Source organism: Sminthopsis crassicaudata, chromosome 2, assembly GCF_048593235.1.
Source record: "Sminthopsis crassicaudata isolate SCR6 chromosome 2, ASM4859323v1, whole genome shotgun sequence".
Taxonomy (NCBI): Eukaryota; Metazoa; Chordata; class Mammalia; order Dasyuromorphia; family Dasyuridae; genus Sminthopsis; species Sminthopsis crassicaudata.
Window position 1 is genome coordinate 625606719 of NC_133618.1, and position 22656 is coordinate 625629374.

A 22656-nucleotide genomic window follows, 5' to 3' on the forward strand; every position below is an offset into this window, starting at 1 on the left:
ACCCAGTAGGCCCTAAATGAATGTTTGCACTATTGCCTTGTTGTCTCCATGGAGTGCTTGACCTGGAGAGGGAGCAGCATCCACTCCACCAGAAGCAGTGGATGGGCTTCCATGTGGGCAGGACAGTGGCAAGGCTTAACCTGTGTGTGTCTGTCTGGGTCCATCAGCTGTTCCTGGGCACGTATCCCGAGGAGCATTTCATCGAGAAGCCAGTCAAGGAGGCCATGGTCAAGTTCCGTAAGAACCTTGACGTCATTGTCAGCGGGATCGCCGAGCGGAACAAGAATAAGAAGCTGCCTTATTACTACCTGTCACCCGATCGGATCCCCAACAGTGTGGCCATATGAGCCGGCCCCAGCTCAGCTCTGAGGTCAGGAGGAATGTTCTTTCCCTGCCTCAGAGGGAAGGCCTTCACCCCTTTGGGGATCCTAGGAGGCTTCTGTGGTGTGTGTCTACACCTACACCATCCTTCTTTTAGCAAGAACCTCTCCAGACTCGATACTAGGCTATGTAGCTTATGTTGTCACACTTGGGATGTCAAGCCACAGGATGTATGATAATAGTCGCCATGCTGACGAGGGCCTTCTCTACAGAGGCCTTTGTGCCCCAGCAAAGTGTAGAAATTGCTACCCTACCTCTCAATTACCTCCATTGCCACTGTCCACCAGGGAATTTGTACCTTCCGTCATACCTGAGATCCAAATGATCACAAAATCAATTCTAGCTCGTCCTGGAGAATGGGATTTTCAGGAATGAAGACATGTGCCTTTATAAAAATAGTATCAGAAAGTCCCTCTCGCCTCATCCTGGGTGTCACTCATTGGATTGCTGCCTTTTCCCTCAGTCCTGGCTTTGTTTCCCAGGCTTCTGGTAACTGAGCCCTTTTGAATGATGTCCAGGATCAGTTGGCAGGAACCTACGGTGAGTCATATCATGAAGGGGTTCAGCCATTTACCCAAGATGGCAAGTTTAATTCAACCACCCAACAACCCTCTAGATTTGTTTAGAAAGCCTGGCTGTGTGGCCTTCCCGCTCCTCCCCCCTCCTGCATTATCCTTGGGGACCCCGCAGGAATGGAAACAATAGCTTTGAGAATGAGGAACAGGAGCAGAGAGCACTCTGGGCAGGTGGAATTTTTTAGAATGCAGAGTGATTCCTTACGATTTTCTCCTTTCTTTTTCTTGTAATAAATAAAATTAAAAGATTTCACATTTCTGTTACTCTTGTTGCCATGATTACTTTGAAGGGAGCAGGGGGAGACATTCCCTGTGCTCTCATTACCAGGTAGGCCAGACCTGGGAGGCGGGGCTAGAGCTGAGAGCTGGCCAGGAAAGCACAATAACATTTCCTCTCCCCCTCTACCACACCAGCGGTAATAATAACTAGCTAGCCACAAATAGAGCTTTAAGATTTGCAAACATTACAAACATTAATTCATTTTGTCTTCAAAACAACCTGGGGAGCTAAGTGCTCTTTTTATTCTCTGTGAGTTTAAGTGACTTGGCTCAGGGTCATGGGAAGTGTCGGATGGGATTTGAATTCAAGTCTCTGACTCAGGCCAGTCAGTACTCTGTCCCCTTCTACTCTTCATGAATACTCATCTTGGAGGTCACCTCTTTGGCACGTCCCTTCGGACCTGCACATCACTGAAGCAAGAGGCGAACAGAGGCTGATGGGACGTCTCTGGACCTGAAGGGACTGTCTCTACTTCCCCTTTATCTCTCCATTTAATCATTCACTTTCTCAATTCACAAGTACAAATATGGATAGTAAAAAAAAAAAAAAAAAAAAAACAACACAATCCTATGTTGAAATTGCACAAACACATGAGTCTCATTCTGGGTATTTAGTCCATTTCTTCTTTGCCAAGAGGCGAGCAGTAGTCATGGCCGGTCACTGCTTGGAGTTCTTAAGTCTGTCCAAGTTGCTGTCCTGAGAACTTCTTAAGCTGTTTCCTCCAAAAAGCTTCACAGGGTGGGTGATTTGGTCACAGAGCTTGTTTCTTTTCATGGAGAATGCCGTTTTAGCCTCCGACTTCCAAATTAATTTCAGAAATCTTACCCGCATGGCAGGTGCCCAGTTAGGAACTCAGTTACAGCCTTTCTTAGGAAAAGTCTGGCGGAGGAAGCTTCCCCCAGTGCTTGGAAGGATGGAACTCGAAGGAGCTTCTCATCGCTTTGCTTGTATGGCCTTAGGCTTCAGGTAGGTGGTAGAGATGCCCGGCTACAAAACCACAGGGGCCAGGGCCCTGTCCTCTCTGGCCCCTGCCCCTCCCTGAGCATCTGGCTGGACCCTTTGGGATTCTAGAGACCCCTCCTGAGGGAGTTTTTAGCTCCAAGTCTCACCAAGTTTCCTCATCCTCGAATAGCCTGAGTAAAAGGCACCCATGTGCTGCCTCCTCATTGGCTCACAACCCCAGTGGGGCCTTTAGTCTTTCTAAATCATGGCTTTTCATCAGAGATATCTTTTTCATCCGAAAAACCGAGCCTGGAAATGGCAGTGGCCTGCCCGTGGCCTCAGGATTGGGCCAGATGTCCCTGTAACATCTTGGGGATTGAAAGGGCAGCTGGGCCATTCCTGGAGTGAACCCCCTGATCTCCACCCACATCAATCACTTGCAATGAGAATGGTAGATTTGGAACCACAAGACCCGAGTCCCTCATTACCTATGTGACCTTGGGCCTTCCTTTCACCTCAGTTTCCTCAGCTATAAAGGAGATCCGGGTCCTTTGCAGTCCCCATCCCAGGAGCCCTCCAGGCTGGGCCTTCTGTACCCTTTGGGCAGCAGTCCTCTCCTGGAGGGGCTCCCCAGAGCTTGCACTGGCCTGATTCTTTGAAGGCCCCCTTCGGTGCTCTTCTGTTTGCTAATGTTGGACTGGAAAAGGAGCCCCAGAGAGAGGAGATGGCGGCCTTGGAAGGGCACAGTGTTAGCATGGAACTGTTGTTTCCCGTGTGTGGTACGTTAAGGTGTCATAGCCCTCTCCTCACTGCCCTGGGAGGGAGTGACAATATAATTATCCCGGATTCTCTGACATGTATATAGTCCTCTGGAGGGGAACACCTCAGGGGATCAGAGCATCCTCTACTTATCTAAGTTGTGTAAAGAGCTTTATGTCCTTATGGGATTGAAGCCTAGTTATACCCATTTTAAAGATGAGGAAAATGAAAGGAGCTCCAGAGCTCATTTGCACTAGAATCCTCTGTCAGAAGCTTCGAGGAGGGGAATTTCCGCCCTGTGCTCTGGGCAGTGTTGGGTCCGCTGTGTATTTATTCAGGGCTTTGTGACACTTTCCAGCCCCTGTATCCAACAGACAACACAAAATCCCACGCCTTCATAGAATTCTTTAATCTGTACAGGGGCCAGCCCTGCACTTTTAGGGCATAACTGAGCCATTCTCCAGATCCCCTCCATGCCCACCCCGTCCCTTCTCCCCTGACCCCGGGTTCAGAAGGGAGTCAACAGAGCTTCAAATCTCTCCACGAGATCCTCTAGCACGTGCTGGGCCAGCAGCTTGGTCATCGGGTAGCAGGCCTCCGCCAAGGTCACCAAGGCTTTGGAGAAGGAAGTCACTTGTTCCTGCAGTGACGAGATGGGAGCTGGCATGAAGGCCCAGGCCCCAGCCCAGGCTCCCCCATTGCTGAGTCCCCGAGGTCCCAGGCCGGGGGTCTATCTGAGGGAGGCCCCAGAGATGCTGCAGTCCTTGGCCGGAGTTGGAGGGAGAGCTCTCAGCAGCTCTGGGGCCCTGGAATCTAGCCCCTGGGCAGCCCCCTCCACCCCAGGCTCCCCTTCTGTCTGAAGGTCGCCCCAGGAGGCAGCCCCTTCCACTTGGCCAACTGCCCTAAGATGTCCTTCTGTAACGACATTTGCGTCTCGTTGTTCCTCCCTCTGCAGGCCCGGCAGCCCCAAGCTCCCCTCCGCAAGCCCACCTTTAATTAGACACACTTCCCGTGAGCTTTAATGCTCCCAATTCCTCCAGCCTCAGTGCACCCTTCAAGGCTCAGCTCAGGGACCACTTCTTCTGTCTCTCCCCTCCCCCCCATTTAGTGGCCTTTCCTCCCTGCTCTAGTTATAACGTAGACACAGACTCTGATACAAATGTGGGTCTCTGCTTGTTCTGGCTATACGTACAGGTTTATATTTGGGCAGCCACGTCACCCGGAGCACCAGCACTTTCTGAGATCAAATCCAGCCTCAGACACTGGCTGGCTGTGGGGCCCCGAGTCGGTCACTTGGCCCTGCCTGCCTCAGTTTCCTCATCTGTAGAATGAGCTGGAGAAGGAAATGGCGAACCCCTCCAGGATCTTAACACCACCTGACAATGTCGATGCGTTGGGCCTTCCCACCTCCTGTAAAATGTGCACTCCTGAAGACTAGGTGCCAATTTTTTGGGGGGAGGGGCAGCAGCTTGGGTTAAGTGACTTGCCCAGGGTCACACAGCTAGTAAGCATTCAGTGTCTGAGGCGGATTTGAACTCGGGTCCTCCTGACTTCGGGGACATCGAGCTGTCCCCAGGCTCCATCTATCAGTTCATCTTTCCGAGGGTATTTAGTTACATGAGCTGAAGGAGAAGGGGGAGTTTGGCAATGGCCCCCAAGTGTGTGGTGACCTCTCAGGCGAGGTCCTCGGGGAGACCGTGGCGTTCAGCTCAGAGCGGCCTGTTTGGGGAAAGCTATCGGCGAGTGTCCTGTGAAGGGCGAGTGTCCTGTGAAGACCCCATGACAGCCTCCAAGAGCTTGAGCGCCAGCTGAAGGGCGGGCCCCGGCTCGGGTCATGGGAGGCTGGACGTGATGTGTGTGCCCAGAGCTCCCCACTAGGAACGATGGCTGGAAGGTGTAAAGATTCACCTGGAGGGAATGGAGGCTCCTTCCTCGGCAGTTTCTAGCCCGAGCTCACACCAGCGGGAAGGAGACTTGGCTGAATCTGGATTTCACACCGGCCTCCCCGGACCCTACGGCTTCCCCCACCCCCTCCCATTTACTGCATCCAGAACTTCTGGGGCCCCTGCTGGTCACTCCCCCCAGCTCTCTCCCAACTGTCTTCAGCCCAGTTATTTCTCTACAGAAACGCCTCTGCTGAGTAACTGATCTCCAGAATCTGGACAAACAAGGCCCTTTTCCTCATTTCTCTTCCTCCTCCAGCCCTCCTTTCTTTTTCTTTTTTTTTCCAGCCCTCGTTTCCAATCTCATCTTCCACATTCTTGGCTTGGCTCATAATCTCCCTGCTTGAAGCCCTTCAATGACTCCCTAGAAACCTCCCAAAAGAGAAAGCAAATTCTTTAGTCTAAAGCTGCCATTCCGTGAGGAACACATCTCCTTGACCCAAAGAGGTCTCTGGTCCAGCCAGACTGGTCTCCTCACTCTCCAGTAGACACACCCACAGCTTTACTACCTCCGTGCCTTTGCTACTACCATTCCCTACACCTGGGATGCCTTCCTCCCCATCACCACCTGTTGAGTTCTTTCCTATCTTTTTTAAGTTCCAGGTTAAAGGTCACATGTAAAAGTGAGACATTTACCACGACCCCCCTTCTCTTCATCTCCTTCTGCTATTTTCTTCCTTCACCCCAATCTCCCATGAGGAAGGGAACTTAGTCTTCACCATGACTAACTCCTCTACTTAAAGAGTCCAGGTGATTCCATTCTCTCTGGTCTCCAACAGTCACCCCAGCGTCCCCACTTCATTTCTCTGTCTCAATCTCTGTGTATCTCTTTTTCTGTCTCTTTGTTTCTCTCCTCCCCCTCCCCCACTTCTTTCCCTACTGCTTAGACACGCCCATGTCTCCCCCATCTTAAAACAACCCTCCCTAGGTCCTCCCATTGCCCTCCCCGGGCTCCTTCTGCCTTTGGGACTAAAGTCCTTGAGGAGCCCATGAAAAAAAGGTGCTCCCCTTTCTCTCCTCTCTTTAAAAGTCCTTGGACTCTGGCTTCTGACCTTACTCTTCCAGCAGAACGAGCAGCAGAAACTGCCCTCTCCAGAGTTACCGAAAGTCTCTGGCCTTTTCTCTGTCCCCATTCCCCTTGACTTCTCTGGGGCCTTCAACGCTGCCCATCGCTCAGTCACCCCATGCTGGCTCTGCCCCGAGCCAGTCCCCTCCCCCGTCACTCTGTCTCCTTTGCTCCAGACCACAAGGACCACAGGTGTCCCTTCCGTTGTTCTCTGGCCCCGCTGTGCCGACTCACCCATCACGGAGTGGGTGAGGCCTCAGCTCTCTCCCCAGCCCTACCCTCTGCACCTCCCACAGACATCGAAGTTCAGCACGTCCTTAACGAGGCACGCTTCCCCCCTCCCCCTCCACTCCTACCTCCCCTATTACTGTCCTGAAGCCTAGGAGTCACTTCCACCCCTCCCACATCCCAGCCCTCGTCAAGGCCTGGCCAGTCCTCCTTCGCGGCATCTCCCAAAGGCCCCGCCCCGCCCCCCCACCTCCCGGCCCAGTATCTGCTGCTGGGAGTCTCTCCCGCCTCCAGCCGTCCTCCTTCGGTCACTAAGGTCCGGCTGGGTCAGCTCTCAGTGAGCTCCGGTGCCTTCCTATTCCCTCCAGGAACGGCATCCGAAGCCCTTCATATCTGGCCCCTTCCCACACCTTCCTCCGGGCCTTCTCTCCAGCCGCCCCTACGGTCCGAAGTGTCTCCCTCCTCATCCCCGACTACTCTTTCCCAGCTTCCTGTGAGCGGTCCCCATCCCTCCTCAGTTGAGGCCCCTTTCTGACAATTCCCGCGCACTGCCTTACAAACTGCCGCCGGACTGCGGGCTGCCTGAGCAGGATCTGTCCTTTTGCCTCTTTCTGTATCCGGAGCACTTGGCATGGAGCCTGGCATACAGCAGGCGCTTAATAAATGTTTACTGAGTGCCTGAGAGTGGAAGACACACCAGCCTGGAGGGGAAGCCTCCCCCACTCGGGGAGAACGGCAGCAAATGCTTTAAGATCTGCAGATTGCTTTGACTATCGCTAACATTTATACAGACCCCACTCTGCGCTGGGCTCTGTGCGAAGAACTTTGCCATCCTTGTCCTACTTGCTCCTCACAGCAACCCTGGGAAGCGGGCACTGTCACCATGCCCATTTTACAGATGAGGAAACTGAGGCCCAGGGAGATGAAGTGGCCTGGCCAGCTCTTCCTCAGTCGGGCCGCACCGTGCGGGAGGGTTTTGTCCCTTGGTGGCTCACAACCCCGGGGGCCAACGATAAATCGCCCCCTCCTGGTGGGCACAAGGGGGGCCCTGGCCAGCCGTAAGTGCTGGATTTCCCAGTGGGAGCCCGGCAAGCTGGGCCGGCCGAGGGGGCGTGTGACCCTAGTAACGAGAGCCAACGTTTCTGTTTTAAAGTACTTACTATTTCATCGGGCCCTTGCCGCAGCCCTGCAAGGTGGGTGCTCCATTTTACAGCTGAGAAAACTGAGTCGGGGATACCTGACCGGAGGTCTCGCGCGGGGACCCCTGGCAGCACCGGGGCTGGCTCTGCGCTGGGGGCTGGGGGTGCCGCACAAGCACAGCAAGATGGCGGAGGGCGAACCTTCTTCCCCCCTCCCCCCCACGAGGCAGCCCCCAGCGCCCCTCCCCCCAGCAGCAGCCCGGGCGGGTACCTTCAGAGAGTAATAGAACCTCTTCTGCTCGCCCTCGGGCCCCGCGGCCGCCCACATCAGCTCGGGAGACACGCAGTCCAGCACTTCGTACAGGTGGTAGAGAAAGCCATTGGGCTCCTGCGGGGGAGAGCGCGGCCCTTCACGGAGGGGCAGGGCCCGGCCTCGGCCCCAGGGCCCCGCCCGCCCGGGGGACGCGTGGAGCTCCCGGCGGTGCCCCGCGGGATGGTGCTGCCCTCTCCGCCCGCTCCCCCGGAGCGCCGTCTGCCTCAGGGCTGATCCCGTCCTCTCTAAACGGGGTCAGGGGCCGGGACGGTCACTTCCATACGCCCCCTGTCTCTGGCCCTGACCCTGCTAAGGGGCCCGAGGCGCCCCTGGAGGGGGAGGGGCCGAGCGGAGGTCAGGGCCGCCAGGGCGGGACGGCCGCTGTGGGGACAAGGCCCGAACCCCGGCTGCGCCCACTGGGCCCTGCCCCGCCCAGCCGGCAGGAGCCGGCCTCCTCCTCCGCGGGCCACGTGGGGCTCCCCCTCCCCCACGACTGCCCAGGATTCTGGGGGGCCGGTCTAGGAGCCCTCCCGGCCTCATCGGGCTATTTCCCCGGAGGGAACAAAAAGCCCCGCGGGTTCCCAGAACGCCCTAGAAAAAGCCAATTCTGACCGCCTGGTTCTACAGAGAAGGGACCTGAGGGAAGTGAGCGGCCCCCGGGGGGCGTCTCATCTGGGGCAGACCCTCTCGCCCCTTTGGGCCCCGCCAGGGAAGGGGGCCGAGGGGAGGGGGAGAAAGCCCGGGCCAGAGGCCGAGAAGCCCCAAGTGCTCTGAGTGGGCCTCCAGCCCAAAGCCTCACTCTACAAATGGGCAACTAAGGCCCCCTGGGGCCCAAAGCCTCCCGAGGGTCAGGGCGGCAGTAAATGGGGGGCTGGGACTCGGGCTCCAAAATCCCTCCCCCCCCCAGCTAAATTAGGCCAGAGCGGCCTGAACCCCGTCTCAGCAGGCAGCGGAAGATGCCCCGGGAAGCCGCTGTCCCGGCGCAGTGCTCCCGAGGGGCCCCTGAGCTGCCTGCCTAGGGGCCCCGTCCCACGAGTGCCGCTCCTCCCCCCTGGCTCTTACCGCCATGGAGGCTCGCTTTTCTCTGGTCTGGGCCCAGCAGTGAACCAGGACGGTCTGTGGGAGAGAGGTTCAGAACTGGCCCTCCGCCGCCTTGGGAGGCCCGGGCCACAGGGCCCAGCACACAGAGCCGGGAGCTGTGTCCTCCCGTCCCGGGCGGGGCCCCGGGTCACGCAGACCCCGGGAGGCCGGCTGGGAGGCCTGGGGGAGAGGCTGGCCCGGTTCTGTTCTGAGAGCGGTATGGCAGTGTGCATAAGCACCTCACAGCCCCTTTCCCCTTCACCCCCCAGGGGTAACAGCCCAGCTCCGCTAGGAGGCGCTCCCGAGGCTGGGGTCTCAAACCAGGGTATTTGATGCTACCTTTTTTTTTACTTAATTGATTCACATCAATAGAATAGACCAGATAAAGACCAGATAACTTCCGTCTCCACGAGCCCCTGCTCTCGGGCAGGCCCAGGGGCAGCCTGGGAGCTGAGCTGAGTCAGAGTGGGCAGCTCTCTGCCCGAAGGAGGGCTTCCTGGAGGCAGAGAGCTTTGCTTTGTCACCACAAGGCAGCCGGGGAGGGCCGGCAGGCTCCGATTTGGGGGGTTTTGAAGCCTATTTGTGAGCTGCCAAGCAGACCCCAATGAGCAGCGGAGAGGGAGGTCCTGGCTCTTCCAGGATTTCCCTGTCTAGTGATTCGTAGGGTCTCCTTTTCCACCTCCTTCCTTTCACCCTGAAATGCTGGTAAAGCTGCCCCTCGGTCCGTCCTCTGGCCAACTCTCCCTCACGTGGCAGTTCAGTTCCCCTGAAGCTGTTGAGGCCATTTTTGGGACTTGAGGTCCCTATAATACCCAGGAGTATCTGCCCGCCTTCCTGGGGACACCGAGATCCCTCAGTCCAGTCTAGATAAATGTTCGCCCAGTTTTGTGTGAAAACCAAGCGGAAACGGGCTGGATAGACAGAAATCCGTCGCTGAGGTCAGAGACTTTTCTAATTTCGGGGACTAATGTAGAACCTAGGACAAAGTAGGCCTTTGGTGAATTCTTGTGGAACTGAGAGGTCCTGGACCCCGGAGCACCGGCAGGATTTCTGTGAGTGGAGAAGGGCGGGTGAAAGTGGGGGAGGCTGGAGCAGTGGAGCAGGGCACTGGGCAGGGCCCGTTTGCTAGGGGCTCTCCTGTCCCCACAGGCCATGCACGTGAGCTAGGCTGGGGGGTTCTCCTGAAGTCTGGTGCCAGGGGGTCTGTGGTGAAAGCTGCCTTGAGGAGGAAGACCCTGGCAGGTCTCCACATCAGATCACAGGTGCAATGGAATGGACACCACTTGGGCTAATTCCTTCATTGAGCAGAAAAGGAAATGAGGCCCAAGCAGGTAAAGTGGCTTCCTGAGGTCCCCTTGGGGGATTCTGAACAGAGGGGGCCCTGAGCCGCTTCCTGAGGTCGCACAGGGTGTGTGGCGGGTGTGGGAATCACAGCAGGACTCTGCCTCTGCCCTGGCTCTCCTTCCTTCCTGTTCTGCTGTAGCAGCAGGGCGGCATTAAGGGGTGCTATCAAGAGTGGGAAGGAATGGAAAGGAAGAAATCCCTGGAAGGCAGAGACACATTTTGGATCTGGCCAATGGACTGCCTATTGGTGCTTGATTGTGCATATTTTTATGAGGATTTGGCTTTTTTCTTTTAAATTGGAAGTGAGATGGCAGGATGAAAAAACAAACACTTGTTTCTTGGAAAATAAAATGAATCAAAAAAAAAAAAAGGAGAAAACAAAATCTCAAGATTGGGCTAATTAGATGTGAGAAGTGGGGGATGAAAGAGGAAAAGCTTCCCTGGCTCTGTCCGGGAGAGGGTTGAGGAGGGTACATGCCCAGTCAGTCAGTCTGCCATCAATGGGAAGGGGACATCAAACGTGGGTGCTTTCTCCCCCTCTGCACCCCTGGCACATTTGGGGCGCACTTACCACCTTCTTCAGAGGCCTGGCGATCTGCTCATTCATCATGAGGCTCTTCAAGCTCCCGGGGATGTTCTCGGCATCTCTAAAGAGCATGGGAGCGATGAAGCCGAGCAGCACGTCGTAGAAGTTGGCAAGTGGGACCTGGCAAGGGGAGGAAGGCATCAGCTCGGGCACGCCGCCAGCAGCTGCCAATCACTGGACAAGGCCCAGGACAGAGACCAGGGCTCCATCTTTTCCAGGAGAACCAGGCCCCGGGTGCTCAAGCAGACTCTGAAATCCCCTAGAGCTGAACAGGAGCTCTGGCCAGAAGCAGGGCCCAGATATCAGCCAGACTGGCACCATGGTGCCCCATTGTGGTGCTGGGAGCCTCAAAGGCACAGGGCTGCACCTCAGGCAGCAACTCCTCTCCTCCTTGTGCCAAACTTCCACAGAAGCCTATGGGTGTTCTGTTCCAGTGGGATGGGAGAGCAGGAGGGGTTGGATGGGAAAGCTTAGTGGGTGAAGGACTGCTCCCCTCCCTCCATTCCTCCGGCTTGGGGTCTGAGGGCCCCTCACTCACACCCACTCCCCGTAACTCCTGCGACAGGACGGCCCAGTTTGACGGCTGCTGGATGAAGGCCATCAGGCTGTCATAGGCCTCGTTGAAGTTGCTGGGCTTGAATGAGAAGGAGAGATTTCAGCTCTGGTTGGCAGGCAAGGATCCCAAGGAGCACCCAGGGCCGGGAGCCCCAGGGGCTGTTCAGGGCACGTGCACACACACGCACACAAGGGAGGCTATGACCACTCTGCGTGCTGTTCGGCTCCCAAGTGCTGGGTGAAGCCCAAAGGAAGTCAAGCGAGGGCTACTCACTCCGGGATGAACCACACACAGTCTGTCCCCCCCCCCCACCACCACCACTTCTCCCCCACTCTTCCCCCTGGTTCATCTAGGCTGGCTCCCATGTGAGGCACTGGAAGACAGGAGTGAGGCAAGGGGGACCCAGCCAGAGTTCTCAGACTTCTGGGAGGGATCTCGGGAATTCAGGCAACATCTTACAACATGGCAGCCCCCGTGGGAGGAGCCAAAGAGGGGCTGCCCGGGAAGGTCCCTGTCTGCTCAGCTGTGGTGGGCGGCTTACCTGGCCACTCAAGGCTCCGGTGAGTCGGCAGAGTGTGCTTTCGCTGATGTCGTGGGCGGGGGCCAGCCCCCTGGACCTCAGCGAGGAGAGCTGCAGAAGGCCGTACAATGCTCTGGGTCCCATTGCCCAAACACCTGCGGCCCCCCATCTGCCCCCCCAAGCACTCAGCTCGCTTCAAGGAGGGCTTCCCCAAAAGTGGGCCCTCTTGCTGAGCCCAGTCTCTGCCTCACTGGGCCAGAGCCACAAGGCCGCAGGCTCCTTGGGAGGCCCTCGGCTGTTCACACATGTTCCTCCCGCTCCACCACAGGCCGAACTGTTTAATTTGGGGGGAGGGGCAGGGAAGGCCCAGAGGCCTGGGGAGGGACTCCTGGCTCTGCAGTTTACTGCCCCTGTGGCCCTGGCCAGTCAGCTTAGGAGCGGGATCTCGGGACATTTCCTCTTCTGGAACATGAGGGGTTTGCCGAGTCCCTTGGGAGGTCTGTTCTGACCTTAGTGCTAAAGCTGCAGGCCTGGGATCTTCTCCTCCCCTCACTGGTCCCTGGGAGGGAGGAAGGAAGGAGGACAGAGAGAGAGAGGAGAGAGACAGAGACTGAAAGAAAGGGAGAGAGACAAACAGAGAGAGACCGAGACCCAGAGAGTAAGAGACAAAGGACTTCTGTACTCCTTGAGCTTGTATTCCCATGCTTGGCACAGTGCTGGGCACACAGGAGGGGATCAATAAACATTCTTATGAATGACTCATGCCAGATCCAGCCCAGGATTTCACTTGCACAGGGAATTCTCAGTGAGGAAACTCTCTCCCCATGATTAGCAACTAGCCTGAAATTTATGATCTTAGAGAATCCTCTGGAGACACCGAGGTGTTAACGGACTCGCCTGGGGTCACTTATTTTACAAAGGCAGGACCCAGAGGCCTTTTCGCTGGGCAGCCTCATCTGAGCACATTCAATGGCAAAAGATCACAGATCTCCGAGTTCCACACAGAGCCCGCGGTTCTGTAAAATTAATCCGGGATTCTCAGCCCCTTGGGGGCATCTGACTCACCCCATCTGTGTGCAGCTCCTTGGTTACTTTCTCCCAAAAAGAGGGCTGGTTGAGGGACGCCACCAATGCATCGTAGATCATAGTGAAATGGAAGGGTTTCTGAAAGAGAAAAGGGTTTTTCAACTGTCTAGGATGATATTCAATATGGGTAACTGACAAGTCTTACAGAGGATTGCAAAATCAGCTTCCCATGTACCAGGGGGGGGGGCGGGAGGATGGGGGTCAGGAGACATCATTAGCCAGTAGCCTGTTTGAAGAATAACCCCCGGACTGGGCAGACCCCACTCAGTGCGAGTCCCAGCAGCCAAACCCGCTGAGTGATCGTGGGCTGAGGCTGCAGGAGACCTTGAGGTGCCGGACACCATCGCCACCTTGGTCAGGCCGTGTGCGAGGTGCTGTTTGTTTTGGGAAAGTATCCAGAAAGTGGCCACAGTGTGAGGAGCGCACAGGCCCGTGTCCAGAGAGAGCATGACAGCCATGGTGAAGCGTCTGAAAGCACGATCCAATGGAGTCCAATTAAACTTGTTTTATTTGACCCAAAATATGAGGGAGGAAATGGCAAAAACTCAAATTTAAGCCTGAGGTTTAAAAGAAAATCAAAAACTTCCTAACAGTCAGAGCTCTCTCGAAATAGAATGAACTGCTTTGGAAGCAATGAGTTCTCCTCCCCTCTTGGAGGATCTCCAAGCAAAGGCTGGATGACCACTTATTGGGTACGATGGACTGGGAATTTGGTGACATGGGGATGTCGTCCCTACTAACTGGAAAGCTCTGACTAGGAGTAAAGGAAGCTCATTGGTTTGTTTCAAGAAAAAAAGGCCAGAGTCATGCCCCAGGGCACTCCACAAGAACAGAGGCCATGGCCAGGAAGGTAAAGCAAGGACCAAGGAGATGATGACAACAATGGCCAGCATTTACAAAGCAATTTACACTCCGCAAAACACTTATAAGTCACTTGACCATCATCTAACAACCTTGTGAGCTTAACCACTACCTCCCCCTTCTCCTCTTCCCTCCTCTCTTCCTTCTCCTCCCCTTTTTTCTTCTCCTTCCCCTCCTTTTCTCCTTCTCCTCCCTCTCTTCCTCCTCTTCCCTGTTCCTCCTCCTCCCTCTCTTCTTCCTCCTCCCTCTCTTCCTCCTCCTCCCTCTCCTCCACTCCCCCTCCTTCTCCTCTTCCCCCTTCTCTTCTTCCTTCCCCTGCTCCCTCCCCTCCTTCTTCCCCTTCTCTTTTTACTCCTCCCCCTTCTCCTTCTTCCCTTCCTCCTCCCTCTCCTTTTCCTCCTACCCCTCTCCTCTCCTCCTCCTCATTATCTCCATTTCATAGATGAGCAAACAGAAACAGAGATGACTGGGAATGCCTGAGGTAGGATTTGAATTCAGGTCTTCTTGACCCCAAATCCTAGGCTGTATCCCTTGCCTTCAGCTGCAAAGAGGTTACAAGGGTGGCAGATGGACTGGACCAGAATTTCTTAAACTTCTTCCTCTAGTGATCTTTTTGCTCAAGAAATTTTTATGAGCCCCTGGGCATTTAAGTAGATAAAAGCAGCATGTAAATCAAACATTCTGATAATCACTCACAATTCAGCAGCCCCAACATGGGTGCGGGTCGGGTCGCTACCAGTCCCAGATTAAAAGGATGGGAGCTAGAGTAGCTCTCTGAACTGTTCAGATTCCTCTCTTGGACATCTAAGCATGCTGTGACTCATATTTTTCAGCCCCCCCCCCCTGCCACATGCACTGCTCCCCATCTTTTCAGATGAATTGCTACATAATCACAACCTTCCCAACATGTCTCTGGGAAACTGGTATTATGAACCCAAATGAAGGACTTTATATTTATTACTATTACATCCTTTCTTTTCTCCTTTATCTTTGGGGAGCTCAACCCACCCTATCTGCAACACCCCCCCAAAAAAAAACCCTGGAAAGGAGCTCACCTATCATTTTAAAAATTAATGTTTTTTTTCCAGTTACATGTAAAAATAGTTTTCAACATTTATCTTTATGAGATTTTGAGCTCCAAATTTTTTTCCCTCTTCTCTTTCCTCTCCTCTCCCCAGGACAGCAAGTAATATGATATACAGGTTATACATGTACAATCATGTTAAATATATTCCATATTAGTTGTGTTGAGCTCACCTACCTTCAATGAGAAGCCTGTGACTTATTTTAAAAGGGTTGGGAAATTATACCCTGAATCAGCCAATGTGCCTTCAGTCCATCTGCCTGTCATGCTACCTCATCAGAGATATGCCCACCTCCGAGGCTAAGAAATGGCATTAGGTATCCCTCCACTCCTCTCCATTACCTGTCCATCCAGCACAATTAGCTTCTGTAGCAGGCACTTCCCAGTGTCTATTAGATAAGACCTAGTAGATTCTCTCATCAAAAGAACCTGCAAAAAGTAATCATCACAGTTGGAATTGCCCCATTGGTTCAAAGGTAGAGATACAAGAGGTTGGTTTGAACTTTAAGCCACACTTCTCGGCCTGTGTCTGCCCACCTCCCTCGCAGGGAATTCAGAAAGCCATGTATTCATTCTTGTTCCTACAGGAAGAAGATTCCCATCAGTCTTCTTGTCCCCATCACAAATTCCCTTTTCCCTTCTGCTCTGGGCTCCTGATACTATTAGAAAAGGCGGATTAGGTTTTCCTTCTCTTATCGAATTTGAAACATTTTTGTCTTTAATTTTTTAAATAGAAACTCGGATATCATGATTAATGATAGCATCCAATTTTTTCTCAATAATAGCAATTTCTATAGCACTTTCTTCACTTGATTAACAGGTATATTCATTAAATACCTACTGTGTGCCAAACAGGCTTATATATTTTACAGAGGACAATGAATATGTATATGTAGCTACATATAAAATATATACAAGATTACAAGATTAATTTGATACTAACACAGGGGAAGTATGGGCTGGAGCAAGGAGTTGATAGGGAACCATATAAAATGCGGTACTTGAATGGAGGTGAGGAAGGAGTGCGTTCCAGGCACGGGTGACAGAAAGTCTTGGAGAGGTTAGCCAGAGCTGTGTGTGAACCTCTGAGAACTCTATGCCCCTCATACCATGCTAAAGCATTGAGGAGGGCTGAACTGAAAGCCTGAAATTCAGTTTTCAGGAAAGTCGCCTGTTCCATGCTTAGTAATGAGAGTTATTTTGAGAAAGTGTGCCTTTTCCTGTTCTGGGGCACTGGACAGATCCAGCAGACGTTTCCAGCTCTCATTTTTCCTAATTCCTCTGCAACTTTGGATGCTATCACCCTGTCCTCTGGGTTTGACAGATACAGGTCTCTTGGTTCTTCTGCTTGTCTAACCATCTTCTCTTCCCTCCCTGGATCCTTCTCCTCCATTCTCTGAGTGTGGGCATCTCCCAAGGCTGTGTCCTGGTGCCTCTTTTTTCTCTATAATCTCTCCCAAGGCTGTGTCCTGGTCCCTCTTTTTTCTCTATAATCTCTTCCTTTGTGATATGATCCCACCAGCTCCCATGAATTAAATCATCATCTGCCTGCTGATGACTCCCACATCTATATCCCCAGACTTTATCTCTCTTGAGCAGCCATCATATTACTATTTCCACCTACATTTCCCGATATAACTGACTTTCAAGCTCAGCTTATCTAAAACAGAACTCAGTCTTTCCCCAACAATCTATCTCACTCTGAAAATTCCATTTCTGTTGAGAGCATTGCCACCCTTCCATTTTCCCTGGTTCATAAGTTGTGACCTAGCTGGCCATCATATGGATTATACAATCTTACCGTCCACAACACCCCTCAGCTCCATGTCTCACAGAATCCCAACTCAGAAAACTTCAATGGGGAGGGAAGCAGCATTTATTAAGGCACTGGGTTAAATACTTTACAACTACTATTTCGACGGGCCCTCTGTCACCTTTAGAACAAAATACATCAGCGTGGCACTTCAAGTTCCACGGTCTCCGCCCGTAGATTTTGCCAGTTGTACTTCTTGTCCTGCACTTTTCTTTACACTTTCTGTCCCTGCTTACTGATTGCTTGCTTGCTTATGGAAAGGTAGGGCTTTGTTGGCGATTTTTGTTTTGTCCTTTTATCTCAGTCAAGCACTGTGCCTTGGACACAGATGTTTGATAAGGAATAAAATGCCCAAAGCCAAGGGCTTATTAATCACTTTTCCCATTCCATCCAATGCAAATATTATCCTAAAAATGTTCTTTTTTAGATAATCCAGACTAGAATCTATGATTTCATCAGAACAGGGATTCTTAGGTGAGACACCTCTCCCAAATCTGCCATCAACTCAGCTGACAAAGAGCCCCCACAGTCTGAGGCAGGACTAGGAAGCTCAGTCTTCCTTCCATATCCACCATGCTATGCTGCCTCTACTCTGCCTGAATGCTCCCTAGAGGACTCAGTGGTTGGATTTTGGGTTTTATTTACTTAGTAGCAAGCTAGACACCGGCCCTGCTGCCAAGCAGCACTGAGGCTCTGAAAGAGCTTTCGGTTTCTTCATCTGTATAATGGGGATGATAGCTGCCCAGCTCAAAGTGAAAGACCAGATGACAGCCCAGGGAAAAGTCTGTCTCAATCGGCTCTCACTCCTCCTCCTCCCTCTGGCCTCCATCCAGCAAGTCCTTTCTCATCCTGGCTCTACCACCTGCTGCTGACTTGGGGTGGTCCCTCTCTTGATGGGCGCCTCATGTTCCTGCACTTACTTCCATTGCCTCCCGGATGAAGTGCTGCTTCTCCTGCCAGTCCTCTTGACTGAGGGGCTCTGATGGGGGACCAGTCATGAAACTGAAAATCCAATACAGGCACCTTGAGGTGATGAAGAGCACAGCCTGCCCACTAATGTCTCCCTATCAATCCTCACTCTCCTGGAAAGGTTGTCTCACTTGGGCCCCATCAAGCCCACCTTGGGCTGGGGAGAAGACTTACCACTTCAGTGGAGCCTGCACCACACGCTGATGGTCCAGATGCCCAAAACCAACCACGAGAGTCAGGTACCACTTAAAGGGGTCTGAGACTCACTAGTTGTAAATAAAAGAGGGCTTGGAGGAGGATGTGGACAAATGGGCCTCCAATGAAAAATCAAGCCTATTCTGTCTCAAACATTAAAATTGGACAGCTCCAGTTCTGATAATTATTGATGCAAAAATTGGCTGGATAGCACTAACATCTAGCTTTGGTCATCCAAGAAATATTCATTTTTCAAGAAAGTGAATGAATGAATTGGAGAATTGTGCAGGTTTTCTGGCAGTGAAGAAGGCCAGACACCCCAGAAATAATCCAGGAACCTGGCTGTTGGTTGTTAAATGAAGGTACACTTCTACAGGGCTAAGAAGGTGGGAAGCAACCTTCCAGGGAATTAGCCTCAATTCCTCTTTTGCTTGTCCTTAGAAGGCAAAACTAAAGAGTAATGGACTAAAGTTGTAGAAACAGATTGAGGTTCCATGGAAACAGAAACTTCTTCACAATTAAAGCTGTCCAAAAGTGGAAGGGGCCTCTTCTCATTGGAGGTCTTTATTTTTTCAGTCATTTAAAAAATTTAGTATTTTATTTTCTCGCAATTACATGTAAAACAATTTTAAACACTTGTTTATAAAATTGAGTTCCATGGAAACTGAGTGGAATAGCTGAATAAGTTTTAGTATGAATGTAATGGAATATTATTTTTCTATAAAAAAACAGTCAGCAGCATGATTTCAGAAAGGCCTGGAGAGACTTACATGAACTGATGCTGAGTGAAGTGAGTAGAACCAAAAGAACATTGTACATGGCAACAAGAAGATAATGCAATGATCGATTCTGACAGATGGGGCTTTTTAACAATGAGACTATTCAGGCCAATTCTAATAGACTTGTGATGGAGAGAGCCACCTGCATCCAGAGAGGGGACTACGGGGGACAGAATGGGGATCACAACATAGTGTTTTCACCTTTTTTGTTGTTTGCGGCTTTTTTCTCATTTGTTTCCCTTTTTGATCTGATTTTTCTTCTTCAACATGATAAATGTGGAAATATGTTTAGAAGAATTGCACATGTTTAAGTCTATATCGGATTACTTGCTGTCTAAGGAAGGGGGTAGAGGAAGGGAGAGAAAAATTTGAAACAAAATTTTGCAAGGGTGGATGTCAAATATTTTTAAAATAAAAATATTTTGAAAATAAAAAGCTATTATCAAAATAAAAAAACCACAGTCATATATTAAAAAAAATAAAATTGAGTTTCAAATTCTCTTCCTTCCTCTCTTCCTCCCTCCCCCATTGAGAAGACAAGCAGTTTGATTTCCATATTAGTCATATTGTGAAAGAAAACAGAAAAAACACTCCAAAAAATAAAAGTTTAAAAATGTATGCTTTGATCTACATTTAGACTTCATTAGTTCTTTCTCTGGCAATGGATACTATTTCTTTTCATGAACCCTTAGGAATCGTCTTGGGTCATTGTATTGCTGAGAATAGCTAAGTCATTTGCAGCTGATCATCTTCAGATATTGCTGTTATGTACAATGTTCTCCTGTTCTGCTTATTTCAATATCTTCAATTCATGTCAGTCTTTCCAAGGTTTTTAAAAAACATCTTGGTCATCATTTTTTATAGTACAAAAATATTCCATTACAATCTTATGCTACAACATTATTCTGTCTCAATTGATGGGCATCCCCTAAATTTCCAATTCTTTGCCATCACAATTTGCTATCACAAGCTGTGATAAATAGTGTCATACATATGGGTTATTTTCCTTTTTGTTTTTTCTCTCTTTGGGATACAGATCTAATGGTGGTATTCCTGGGTCAAAGGGTATGATGTGGTTTTATAGGCTTTTGGGCATAGTTCCAAATTGCTTTCCAGAATGGTTTAATCAATTCACAACTTCACCAATTAGTGAGACACCATTAGTGTCTCAGTTTCCCCACATCACTTCCAACATTTGTCATTTTCCTTTTCTGTCATGTTGACCAATCTGTTAAGTATATGGTGGTACCTCAGAGTTGTTTAAATTTACTAATCAATAGTGATTTAGAGCATTTTTTCATGACAACAGCTTTCATTACTTTGAAAATTTCTTGTCCATTTCCTTTGACCATTTATTATTTGGAAAATGGCTCTTATTTTATAATCTGACAGTTCTCTACATATATAAGAAATGAGTTTTTTTATATATTTTATATTTAGATATAACTTTACATAAAATACCATATATATATATTAATATACTTCCTGTAAAACTGGTTTAAGTTGTGATCACTTCCTTCCTATATATTTCCTTCCACCCTATTCCCCACTCCCATTTATCTTACTCCCTTCTTTTACCCTGGCCATCCAACCTCAAGTGTTTTGCTTCTGATTGCCACCTTCTCATCTGCCCTCTCTTCTGTCAGCTTCCCCCCCCAAAACATCCATGGAGGTCAAGCCTGAATGACCATTTGTCAGGGATAGAGTAGAAAAGATTCTCATTCAGGAATGGGTTGGACAAGACTGTTCACGGGTCCCTTCCAATTTTTAAGATTCTGTCAGCCCCAGACTCAGAAATCTCTCTGATTTGCTTCAGACTCTTAAGATTAGGAAGCACCTACCTTTCACTTTCTGGAGTTCTTGAAGGTTGGCTCTGAGGGCACAAGAACAGCCCCTCGGACACCTGCTTCAAAAGGTCAAAGAAAGAATTAATAGGAATGAAACAGTCTTCTGATTTGGTTAATAGGTCCTGCCAATGACATGACTTTGCCAGAGCTGGGAAGACTTGGAGATTGCTACTCTTTACTCTTAGACGTTGGTCCTGTCCATCGTCCGCTCCTAGAGCTGCCTGAGCCCTCATCCTCCACAGCTTTCCCATCTTCACAGGCCAGCCCCAGCCAGACTATCATAGCACAATCCCGCTGAGATCCAAAGATTCCTGGGGTGCAAACTGCCACCACCACTTTTGAAACCTGATGGAGGCAAGTCCCAGGCCAAACTACATCCTCTTTTATGTTCTCCTGCTACAGAAGAAAGATGTGTTTTGGCTCTAGAAGTAAAATCCTGTCTTTGAAGCCAGGCAGCGAGCAAGAAGAATACATCTTGTGATGAGGCCTGAGTTATTCCTCATGCCCAAGAACTCAGGTCCCCTCAGGACCCACAAGAGGCAGCTCTGAATTAGCTGCCCTTTTCCTATAACCAACCCTTGAGTTTTCTGCCTTGCCATCTGCTGTGAATCCAAACCCTCCTTTTCTTCTTCCTTATCTGAGAACAGGCACTGTCTTTTCTCTGTATCTCCAGGGCACAGCTTGGTACTTGGTGCATAGTAAGTACTTAATAATAAATCCCTCCCTCCCTCCTCTTCCCATCCTTCCTTCCTTGTGCCTCTCCCTCCCTTCTTTGCCCTCCTTTGCCTTAGAGAACCCATATTTTTTCCCCTGAGGCAGTTGGGGATAAGTGACTTCTCCAGGACCACTAGGAAGTGCTAAGTGTCTGAGGTCATATTTGAACTCAGATCCTCCTGACTTCAGAGCTTGTGCTCTATCCACTGCACCACCTAGCTGCCCCATGACATCCCATCTTATCAGCTGTAAAACTGCAGACTTGGTACAGGGATGGCCACCAACAAAGATTCCCCCTCAGAAGTCAGAGCCTTTCCAAGTCCTCCAATCTCAGCTGAATGAATCTTGGAAGCAGATCCTTCCTTCCACCTTCCTATAGACACTATGGTTCTTCCTTGCATGGGTCACACACCTCAGGAGGATCAACCAAAGATGGGGTCAGCTCTTCCACTGCCCTTGGCGGATGGGGCTGAAGCTCTCCTGTGCCTTGGCGCCAAGGAAACCTGGCCACTCTCAGCTCAGCCAGGAATATGGGCTCCCTGACCACACTGGGCAGGGGGAACATGATTTGTTACTCTTCTCTTTTACAGCAGGGGTCAAATGAGAATAAAGATGGCAGGAGATTGGTGACTTTTTCTAGTTTTAGTGTCTTAAGTCTCCAGGGACACTATTATGATGCACGGAATCATGGCACCAGAACTGGTCACCTGCATTACCAACCACTGGTTCTGGAGAAAAGTTATCCTCTCTAGAAGGAATTGTTCTCTAAGATTCATATAAATACTGTGGGGTATGTTTTCCATGACTTTAAATGTATAAATGACTTCAATAGGTAGGTGAAGGTTAAAGAGGAAAAGAATTAGGAACTCAATTTTTAAAAAAAAATGAATGTTAAAAATATAAATTTTTAAAGAAAACCAAACCCAAAAGAGAAATCCTTTGGGGATTCCTCACTGACTAAAACTTTATTCGATGATACTGGATGGAACAGCTTTTTAATTCACCAACTCTTACTCATACTGGCGTCACGTTTCCTCAAAGCTCAACATCAACCACTCTCTCCATCCTTTTGTATAGCTCTCCTGACCCAAGAGAAACACATACAACGATTCATTTTGACAAACAACAAGGGCTTGCTGGGCAAAGATTTCTGGTGGTGATTGTTGTCCTTTTCTGTGTTTTTCCCCCTTTTAAGACCAAATAGGTTGTTCAAGTTCAGCAAATGTTTAAAAGGTTAAAGATAATCAGAATGTACCAACAGCAAAATAAGAGTATTCCATTCTTCATCCTCAGGTTTAATGTGTTTTTGTTTTTTTTTCCTAAACAAAAAATTGATTACTACTCGAATTTGAATGCTTCAGGTAAATATGTTTATTGAATCTATTTTTGCTCTCAGCAGACAATATGGAAGACAAACTTCTATGACTTAGACAAGTCACTTCAACTCCCGAAACTGTTTCTCTCTTTGTAAAATAAGAGTTAGATTAAATTATCTACAAAGTTAGTTTCAACTAGAGTCCTCTGATTTAGACTCAGTCTCCAGGACTGATTTTTCTCATAAAGTGACTGAAATGTGGTGGTTTAAGAAGAATGAAG

General features: G+C 50.3%; 2 protein-coding genes across 4 annotated transcripts in view; one reads left to right on the forward strand and one right to left on the reverse strand.

Annotated features, from left to right (window-relative positions):
- Positions 1–1220, forward strand: part of ALOX5 (arachidonate 5-lipoxygenase) — a 71643-nt gene extending 70423 nt beyond the window's left edge. The window contains exon 14 of the mRNA XM_074296334.1: positions 168–1220. Within this exon, the coding sequence (XP_074152435.1) occupies positions 168–347 (180 nt within the window). The 3' untranslated portion in view covers positions 348–1220. The remainder of the gene's footprint in view (positions 1–167) is intronic.
- Positions 1221–3328: 2108 nt separating this feature from the next.
- LOC141558726 (mitoguardin 1-like) lies at positions 3329–22046 on the reverse strand. 3 transcript variants are annotated; one of them, XM_074296360.1, is made up of 11 exons: positions 21473–22046; positions 20341–20402; positions 17477–17558; positions 15086–15172; positions 12778–12876; positions 11734–11823; positions 11175–11270; positions 10622–10756; positions 8689–8742; positions 7585–7701; positions 3329–3577 (listed from the first exon to the last, which is right to left on the reverse strand). In XM_074296360.1, the coding sequence occupies exons 1-11, from the start codon at positions 21623–21625 to the stop codon at positions 3446–3448; spliced, it is 1107 nt and encodes a 368-aa protein (XP_074152461.1). In that variant the 5' UTR covers positions 21626–22046; the 3' UTR covers positions 3329–3445. The 3 variants fall into 3 exon arrangements, 2 of the variants coding, with proteins under 2 accessions (XP_074152461.1, XP_074152462.1); XR_012487126.1 differs by lacking the exons at positions 17477–17558; positions 20341–20402; positions 21473–22046 and adding exons at positions 4130–4824; positions 15687–16510; XM_074296361.1 differs by lacking the exons at positions 17477–17558; positions 20341–20402; positions 21473–22046 and adding an exon at positions 15687–16500.
- Positions 22047–22656: the final 610 nt, after the last annotated feature.